General features: G+C 41.5%; 1 protein-coding gene across 1 annotated transcript; it reads left to right on the plus strand.

Annotated features, from left to right (window-relative positions):
* Positions 1–358: 358 nt before the first annotated feature.
* Positions 359–3911, plus strand: SVIP (small VCP/p97-interacting protein; the record flags this gene model as incomplete). Its single annotated transcript, XM_010281429.1, has 3 exons — positions 359–403; positions 2890–3003; positions 3897–3911. Coding segments are annotated over 3 exons (174 nt in total), but the record flags the coding sequence as incomplete, so codon positions are not given.
* Positions 3912–10360: the final 6449 nt, after the last annotated feature.

A 10360-nucleotide genomic window follows, 5' to 3' on the forward strand; every position in this document is an offset into this window, starting at 1 on the left:
AGCTTTCCCCTTTTCAGCCTCCAAAAGGACACTTCAGGCACTGCGTGCCTTCTCAGTTCTGAATTTTTTGGAGTGGAGGTGTAATGCAGACAGCTGAATACAGAGTCCCGGTGGGGGCTTGACTGTGGATTTGTCAGCAGCTGCTCTTCTAGCACTTCGGTTACTAAAACCACTTTGTTCCTGCAGACTGGCAATGGAAGGGACGATCACAGATGATGCTAATTGAGTTAAGGTTGGCATTTTGTGGCAGTTTGCATTGCAGATTTGCATCATATTTGAAAATTAAGACTTTTCAAAAGAATGTACAGACTGTGTTGGAATAGAATTTCACTGTCTTTCACATTTTATTTAGGAAATAAAAAGAAGACAGCTAGCAGAAGCTGCTGAAAAGAGGCAGATGGAGGTAATGTCTGATAAAATGCCATTTATTCAAAATATATTTTGGTAACTGGTTTATGGGGAAAATAGCTAGGGCTTCTGTGGGAACACTGGCTATCATGCCTGGATTGTGGGAATTGTCATTAAATATATTCATAGCATTATTAGTGTTTTACCTTTATACCATTTTTTCTATATATTTACTGTAGAGTTTCACAGCTAGGTCGGTGCTCAAAGACCATTGCAAGATAACTGAGCTTGTTGGAAGAGAAGAAGTTCTGCAGGAGTTGGAAAACAACCTAAGAATTGAACAGCAAGTTCAACAGTATTTCTTTCCGCCTTAGAAGACTTGAAAACAAAAGATTGAGAAATGTTTTGAACCATATTTGTCAAACAATTGTTGTGGTGGCAATTTCCAGTGGTACTGCACTTGTCCTTCTCTTACAAATGCAGGTTATGGGCACTTGCAAGTTCACTTTATCAAGCTGGCAACAATTAGGCATGTTTCTCAGCTCAAATTCCAGCAAAGTAGTAGTATTAACATACTACTCTTTTTTTTTAAGTTTTCTAAGCTTTAACTCCTTAAATATCCTTAAAGTTAGAAGAGGTAGGATGCAGATGTTCTGGCAGAATGTAGAACTAGCCAGTCTATGTTTTTTCTATACTTCTCAAAAAAGCTTGTAACATACACCATGCAAAATCTACAAGTAGAAAGTGTATCTTAGAGACCAAGGCAGAACTATGGAGAGAGAGGACTGTGTTGTTTGTATGACCATTATTGATGAGGACCATGTCGAACTGGTTTTAAGGGAGTGTGGTGAATAATGGGAGCAACAGCTGAGTGATGGTTCAGAGTCCTCCTTTAAAAACCTCTTGATGTTGTGTCAGACTACATACTTAAAGCAGTCCACATGTAATATTAAATCATAATGGGTTTTTTAAGCACAACTATAGGAAATACACTTTCAAGAAGTGTGTGGAAGGGGAAAGTCCCTGTCAAGCTCAAATTGCTAAAAAGCTTTCCCAGGAAGAAGGAGGAATGAAGCAGCTTGGGTTACGGATGGCTCTGAAGTTCTGCGTAGCCGTTAAGCTGCTGAAGAAAAATGGAAGCATCACTGTATTACTTTTTCTTTTCTTAAAAGACAAAGAGATAAAACATCTGCCAGAATTTTTCAGGACTATCTTTGAGAGCATTTTAGCCTGTGAATGTTGGATAACGGAGATTTATTGCAAGTAGCCTAATTCCATTTCCCCCTCATGAGGGACAAGGGAGTAGATCAGATGTCCTTCCCTGCTTGGTGTTTTCCTGTACTTGCTTCTTAACTGCTCGTTATTCAGCCTGAAGTTGTGTGAGGTGTTCTTCCTTTTGGGGTGCTGTAGAGACAGTCTGGGTACCTAACTGACTTGGAAGGTCAGTTGCCTAAAAGCTAGAAACCATGAGGTCTAAGTAGTAGTTAGTATTTGTTGCTAAGATTTGCCTTAGTAGCCCCCTGAGCATTGTGCTTGTCACCAGGGCCTTGAATTTCAGGCGAGAGCATTGCTGTTTTCCCTTGGTAGGTTTTAACATCTTTTGCATGGCTTATGCTGTAGTATCATAACTCTAGTATGATGTATGTAGTAGTATGTGGTATCATAACCTTAAACTTAGCTAAGAATCGGTTTTTAAAACATTTTCTTTCTAGATTTACCATGTTAACTGTTTGTAGTTCTGGTACTCCTACCATCTAGTCCAGGTCCTCATTAGACCATCACCGTGAAGGTATGAAGCAGGCAGTTGACAAGAGGTTTGTCATCTGTGTACTACTGCTATCCACACGTCCTATGAAGTTTGAAGGGTAGACTATCACACAGGTTGTTCTCACACATCACAGTTTAGAAGTTGGATTTGTTACAGCCTAGGCTAGTGCTACTAACAGGACCTTTTTGCTCCCCTGCACATAAAGCTGCCATTGATTTCTGTAGTAGCTATACAGAGCTCGTGACTTTGCTTATTGAAGGTTAGAACAGAAGCTGTCATTATGATTTCCATCATCCGTATCCTATCTCTAGGTAGCCTTTTGATAAAAGGAGGTAGAGGAAGAGAATGAATTATGAAATAGTTCTTAGAAGTTACATCTGCCTGACTCTTCTCTTACCAGTTAATTCTGTTTGAGAGCAACAATAGGCCCTGACACTGGAAAAGCCACAGACTAAAACTTTATGGGACTTTTTGGAAGAGAGGTTCTGGTTCTGCATCCTAGGAGGCAAAGCAGGGACATGTAATTGCATTGAATATGTTCACCTGGATGTAATAACAATACAAAATGAGAACACCCTCACATCCCTATGGGACCAAGAGCTCACAGTATGAAGAAGTATCCTGCAAGGTCTGTGTTTATGTAATAGCATTACTTAATATTTCAGTCTTTCCGCGCAAACCAGAGGTCAATGAATGGCGTTACCAAGACCTGCAGTTTGGTTTCTATACAGAAAAATAGCTGACTGGTCTTACCCAAATGTGTTTTCTCCCAGGCTTCCTCTCGAGGTATTAAGAACACTTACTCTGTAGAGCAAAAGAAAAAGAAACAGGAAGAAATAGAAAAACGAATTGCAGCTTCAGGTTCTGGAGGAGAAGGAGGACTGAGAGTAAGTTTAAAAAAGAAACAACATGATGTAGCTGTCCTTATACTCACTGAGAAAATTCTGTTCTGTTGTTTTCTACAAGTTGAATAACTTGAAGAAGAACCAAAAGGAAGGGAAATGGGATAGAAATGTAAGCATGTGTCATTACCATGCACTGTTCTCCATGAGACTTCATTTCTGGGACACAAAGACAGCTAGAATCATAGAATCTTTGGGTTGGAAGGGACCTTTAAAGGTCATCTAGTCCAACCCTCCCTGCAGTGAGCAGGATGGCAGAGAGCTCCCTGCCCCCCCGCCTTTCCCCAGTTTCTGTACCTACCGTGCACCAGTTTCACAGTACTCTCAGCACTGGGGACCTCCTCACTGAGTTGACCTGTAGTCGGTGTCCCTTTTCAGTACCAGTTGTGATTATCTCTTTTTCCTCTCGGAGCTTCTAGCAGATATTTGAACTAAGTAGGGTAATGGCTTTGGGTTTGACGTGTCTCTCTTTACAAAAGAAACATACAGTGTTGGCACAGATACTGGTGAACGTTACTGCTACTACTTTTCTAATGTAAACTTGGTCTCAGAATGCCAGGCAGAGATTTAATTAATTAGAATCTGCTCAAGGCAATAGATGCATGTGGTCATTGAAACACAAACACAGGCTTCATAACCCTTCATCTCTTAGTGTCGTTTCTGTATATGACTCGGGGGACAGGAGTTGGTATAAGCTGCCCCTGGTGGGCTGCATGTCCCTCACTTGCTGGATGTAAAAGGTGTTCAAATGGGAAATTTATGGTCTTTCGACAACCTTGTGGTGTTTGGGTATTTTTTTTTTGTTTGGTTGGAGTTTTTTTCCTTTCTTTCCCCTACCTTCATACAAACGTGGTGTCTTTTGCTGTTTTTGTCTTTAGTGGCAGGTTGGATAAAGCAGCATGACTTCTGAAGAGAAGATGGTTGATGTTTACTGCCAATAGCTTGCCAGTTTCTGCTGCAGCGTGGCACTTACTCATCATGTGGCTTTTGCTGTTTGCATATGAAGGCTCAGCAGTACTTTGCCATCGTGGGAGAACAGATGTGGAAACACACACACTAAGAAACTTAAAAACTAACTCTGAACACTAAGTTTTGGCCAATTTTTTTTTGTTTTATGTGCATGTTTTATTGCTTCCCTGTCAGGGGAGTGAGATGGGCTTTCTCACATGGAAGTGGCCTCCCTACCTGTAGTCAGTCAGTAAGTGTACACTGTCTGGTCAGTTGATGTATGTATGTCTGCGTATGACTGGCTTGGGCACAGCTCAGGTGCCCCATACATTGTTTTTATGCTTATTTCAAGCTCTACAGTTAAAGTTTTCTCTAAGTCCTCATGTAGAAAGTTGTTCATAAATAGATGTATTTGAATATGTGGGTGACAGCATTTCTCTTCAGTTTCCTAATGACTTTTGAACTGCTTAGGGATTTAGTGCCTTTTTCAAAAACAAAAGCTGACTCATGGTGAGTCCTTACTCACCATGAGTAAGGAGGCGAGTCCTCCAAATGGAAGCATTTTGTGACTCTAGTTAAAATAATAAAACCTTTATAAACCCTGTATACTTACAGGAAGAAAGCTCTTTTATGAGTCTAGTAATTGTTCTCCTCATTTTCTGATGTGGATTTCTTTTGAGTCTGTAAGTATTTATAAGGAATACTGGAAGTTAAAACATTAAATTAAAGATACTGTTATTAATTGTTTTCCTTTATTACCACAAGAGGGCGATGCTGCACTTCTCAGGATTCTGAAAAACAAAAAGCAAAAGACTCAGTATGTCATCTCTTGGGTGGTTCATTTCCTAAAGTTTCTGTACTATCTAGGTCGGTTTGTTACAGTGCAGTAACGTTTGCTAAATGCCCAAAGCTCTGTTGCTTTTATTCTGTATTCAGCAGCGTCTATAATCCCTTTACCAAATGTGAAGCTGCCTTTGATTATTTAGAGCAACCTAAACTATGGTGTTACAACTAGACTTTCAAAGTAGTGGCCTTGAGCCACTGCTTTGGTAGAGGAGGGAAGTTTGTTGTAGCATGAGGAGTGCTCAGAATCTAGCTCTTAGTTTCCCCAGAGAGCATTATGCTTGGCCTCGGTATCTTACTGGCCCCATTTCTGACCTTGTTTAGGCTATAGAGGCTTTTCATTTTTTTCTTTCTCTGAACGAAGTATTTCTTTTACCTCTCCCAATAGTGTCTCACCCTGTCTTAAGAGCTATGCTCTTATGTCCTGACACAGTAAGTTTCCTCACTTAGCCTTCAGAATGGAGTTGAGAAGGGAGACTTCTCAACATTAGTAGAATGGTGTTTGGGCTAAAAAGCTGTGTCCTTGGCAGATTAATACCTTCACTTTCCATTGGTTGCTGGTAATTGTTTTCTTCACTGTATTAACTGGTCATAGTGATTTTTTTTAAGTCTAATGAAAATGCATTGAATTATAATAAAATGTACAAAACTTTAGTTTGAAATGTGAATTTCTATCTAACCTCTGTCACAGTAGGTGTCCTACAAAGGCACTTAAACAGCACTTAACACTCTAGCTGCTCACTTGGGATATTTTAAGCTTCTCTTCAATTCTCAGTCTCCCTCAAAACTCTAAGAGGAGGACATAGCCATCCATCTCTTTTTTCATCCAAGCTCCTGCTCTGTGAAAGAGCTAGCACACTGACTGAACAGGAGCAGAGACAGGGCTGTGCCGCCCACCCTTCGGTAGGCAGCCCAAGGTGAGCCTGCTCTGCGTCCTGGCGCCAGTAAAGGTGCTCTGCATCTGAGTAAAACATTCCCACTCTGTCTGAACACCCACAGCGCTCGTCATCGTGCTGAGACGGTTGCTGTGCTTGTGGCTGTCTGCCTGGCAGCTTTTCTGGAAGGTGGGAGTAAAGGTCTGAACCGCCTCCGATTGAGTGGATCTGGTCTTTAAGCGGCGATTCTTGCAATGCAGCATTACCGTAGAAGAAAACACTGCTCTGCTCGCTCTCCATCCTTTAAATAGATCACTCTGTGCTTCTTTAGAGTCCTTGTTTTGAAAGTCACATTTATTCCTACAGCTAAGAAACACATTGGAGGATTTGGGTATGTGTAGTTCTATATTAGAAATAGCTTTATCAATCTGATTCGTAAAGAAGTTCCTATACCATAAGGACTGATTGATTAAAACTATTTTTGAAGAAGCTTCTGTACCATACCCATCTAACTGGCCAGTCTGAATCTGGGAAATTATTTGGGTAGATAAACACACCTGTTGTTACCAAAAAAACTTAAAACAACATTGATTTCAGTTGAGAATGAAAGCAGAAAATACTGTAGTTTAGTAGTACACAACTGACAGCTACCTGAAGTGTACCATTAAACCGCAAAGCTGAGAGCTACATGTACTAGAGCTGCTCTGTCCTTGTGGAAAGAGACGCCTCCCCTTTCATATCACCTAGTGCTGCACTAAGTGAATAGGAGAAATAGCAGAAATTCCGTCCTTATTCTCCCAAATCCTAGATGTTTAGTTCACCTCAAAGGCTGTTAAAATACATCCATTCACGTAGATTGTCTTGGCAGTCAGGTGACATTTTGTTTGCCTCACAGCAGTACGACTATACCCTTTTTCTCCACCTTCTGAAAGCGCTTCCAGTTTCTTGCGGATCACCTGAGAAGCTGCTGGCGGTCAAAGACCACTGCCCGTAAGCTGCAACAGAAGAGCTGACTCTCGGTGACCGCGATAGCATAATCTTCGCTGCGGTAACAGAAAATGAAACCGTCTGCTGCTGCGTATTGTTCACGCACACAGATTATGCCAGGGAGAGCGTTCGGGGCAGAACGCCCCGGGGTTTGGGAGGGCACAGAAGCTGCGGCTCCACCAGGGTAGGTAGCAGCACTGCGGGCCCTCGGGAGAAGGGATGACTTCAGCGTGTGGGTTTGGCACAGCGACAAAGTCGTTGGGACGCAGCTCCTCAGGCACAAGCGGTGCCAGCAGTTGGACTGGGGTGAGAAAACCTCTCCAGCTCCATAAAGGTTCGCGTGATCCCACACGTCTGCTTCACCTTCCATTAGATTCCTGACATGCCACAGGCTGAGGAAGTAGGAGACGCAGAGCAAAGGCAAAGCACTCTACCTCCTTCCCGCAGGTACGGCACAGCAGCGGCCAACGTGGTGGTACAAAACATAAGCCCCGTAAGCACCAAACCCTTGTAAAGCATCTCTAGCAGATGCTTCTGTAACAGCGCAGTGTGGCAAACAGCTCATCCCCCTAATCCAAAACGAACACGTAAAGAATTCAGTGTTGGGCCTTAAGTTAGAAGAAACTTGCTATCCCTTCCCACACACATTTGTTGACACCTCCCTATTTCACTCAACCCCACCAACAGCCTTGAACTAGTTTCCATAGATTTTACAGATCATCTCTAAACTGCTGTTGGAAAAAGGGTGGTAATGCAAAGGAAGGAGCAAATATCACTGTAATAAAGATAAGAAAAAACCCCAAACTATCCTCAATCACTTGTGTAAATAATCCTCCCTGGAAGAAGAGCTCCAGGTAATAGATGAGCAGCAAGGTGACAGAAAGTACCTCCTGTAAGGAGCAGTAACAGATGTTACAATTATATTTGCAAACCGATTCCGAATTGCTTCCGCATCGTGATGCTTATTTGACATTATACAATAATAATAGTATTCTAAAGTAATCTTACATAATTTAGCCATCTTGCTTTTGAGCCCAGCTGCTTATTCACAGCCAGCAGGAGCTCCCGGGGGTTTGTTCTATGACTCAACAAGGACTTTGGGGAAAGGCTTCATTGCAGCTCACAGCAGTTCAACTTTTTAGGACTTTCAGCCTGCTTGCCACTCACATTCAGCCGAGTTACACAGCGACAGCGTAAGCTAACATCACTACGCGGCACTCTTCTCTACAGTCACCTTCCATGGCTACTTCAACGTTGCAGCATCTCATCTCCTGCCCTTTTAACAAGCGACTACTCCACAGTCTCAATGGCCCCTTCCTCACTTGGGAGGGACAAGAGAGCAGCTGCAGGTCTTCCCTGGTGGTCCTCTGCCATTCAGCGCAACCTTCTAGATGTCTACACTACATACCCGAATACCACAGATTTTGGCATAGAAGCTTCAAGTATCATCTGCTACAGCTAGCTGGTCAAACAATGGGGTTTTTTCTCCCCAAATTCTTTCTACATAAAGCCTGTTCTGCTCCCATCACTGCAGCAAGGGCCATACCTCTTTCGGCAAGCGCTTGCCGCTCAACTTCAGCTTTGTAAATTGAGCCTTAGGCTCCCAACAAATCCCCTAACTAACTCCTACGTTGCTATGGGGCCTAGTACACTAAGAAAATACCATTTATCAGATCAGCAACGCTTACCTTCTGAGTAACACGCTCCCAGCCCCTCCACTCCAGAGCTAACCAGCTTACTGCAGCTTTTTGGTTGCTTTATTGATGCTCCTGCTTTTATTTCCTCCTCTGCTATCCCCACCCACACCAGGTGCATCAAAAAAAGTAAGCCCTCCTGCAAGCTTTTTACACAGATCAGTGGTGGTGGCAATACTTTAAAAAGTCCTTTATAGGGCTCCCGTTCTGGAACTGGCTAAGTTGAGGTTTTAAGTCAGGAAGTGTTTTAATTTTTTTTTTTTTTTTAAAAGATGCTTAAGTACCTTGAATCGTGAATCAAAACAGACTATTTTGATAGCTGCAGTTCAAGCACATAAAGCAGTTCAAGTTTAATTTAAAATCTTGGATTTACCAGGATTATTTGTTGGAATTTAATATTAAGATAGACTTAGGAATACTTTTTTTAAATAATTAACTGCTCTTGATTTATTAACATGTACACACCTTCCAATATTTTAAAGAAAAAACATAATATGCCAACTTAATTCTGGATGATGGAAATACAACTACTTATGTTTTTAAAAGTAACCATTATTTCAAAATAAACATCTGACACTTTCACAAGTGATTTTTTTTTTCCTTCTCTGTTCGTTGGAAAACAGATTTCCTGGTGCATATATTAAGATAATGATCTTTTTCAGCTGTGCTGCATTTTTTAAAAATGGTCCTTATGGTCTGTTGTCCACTCGCCTAAGGGCTACATATATTGCTTCCGTGAGAACTGGGTCTTCCTATAGCTTTTCAAAGGATTTACTGCTTGAGTATGTGTTTAATCTTCCTAAAAATGTCTTGAAATAAGAATAAAAGGCTGTAAGTTTTCTCTCTAAAACCATGTTTAGAATTATGTACTGCCACTTAATATGGTGCACCAAGCAACTGTGAACTGTCTGTACTTAGCAGATATTTTTAGACGGCGAGGTAGAATAGTTCCACAGAAATGAGATACAACCTGTGGATTTTAATAAGGCATGGAGCAGGAAAGAAGAAGGTCTTGATCCTGTCTAGCCAGTAGATATTTTGCTGTTAATTTTAAAGACCCCAGGAGCAGATCATAAGGCTACATTTTAAAATTAAACATAAAAAAATATGGAAAAATACCAGTTGGTGCTTAGAAAATAATTTCTCAGAACGCTTTCAATTTTTTTCTTTCCCTGCAAAGGAAAATTACTTTTCAATAAAATCTGGGGTTTTCTGTGCTATCTGCAGTAAGTGAGTGAAATGCTTGTCCCGTTCACTGTGTAGCCCGCTACTAGGTCAGCAAGCAGTATTGTATATCGTAGGCATCCATCAGTAGCAGCAAAGCGCGGGAACAGAGATTACAAATAATAAAAAAGACTTCCAAAATGTATGAGTATTTTAAAAAATTTTATTTCATTTGTAATGAAACAACTGAGTTCTGCTCAAATTTATACAGTCAGTGAAATAATCCTATAAAATGATTTTTCTAGGACGTTACAAGGCACATAAATTACCAAATATAAACATAGAAAAGTAGCCAAAATAATGAACTAAGCCCCCGTACGCCTTTAGCTATTTTAGAGGTGTGTGAGCGATTTACAAGAATGTGAATCACTCTACTGACAGGGTAATGAGTATTTCACATTTGGCATGACCAACAACATTAAAAAAAAGGGGAAGGAAAAGCTCAGATGCAAGAGGAGCGTCGTGCTTCGTGACTCGGGAGGCACCAGCGTCTGCTGAAGCTCCTCCTCGGGTCAAAGGCCTCTGCACCTTCTGCTTCCCTTCCCGGGGTGCCGTACATCGCCCCGCTAGCGCAACTGGCCATCTCCATTGTCTGCCAGAGGAAGGGGCAACCTCTCAACTTCCCCGGGCTTCTATATTGGGCAACTTTGTAAAAAACAGGAAGGATCTACACAGCGATCTAGCACCGAGCATTGTCTTCAGCTATAAAAAGTAGGAGGTGTGGGTTGTTTTTTCTCGGGCTTTTTTTTAAAGGAATCACTTTGGGAAGTC

This window comes from Phaethon lepturus, unplaced genomic scaffold (genome assembly GCF_000687285.1).
Source record: "Phaethon lepturus isolate BGI_N335 unplaced genomic scaffold, ASM68728v1 scaffold7892, whole genome shotgun sequence".
In the NCBI taxonomy this organism is placed as follows: Eukaryota; Metazoa; Chordata; class Aves; order Phaethontiformes; family Phaethontidae; genus Phaethon; species Phaethon lepturus.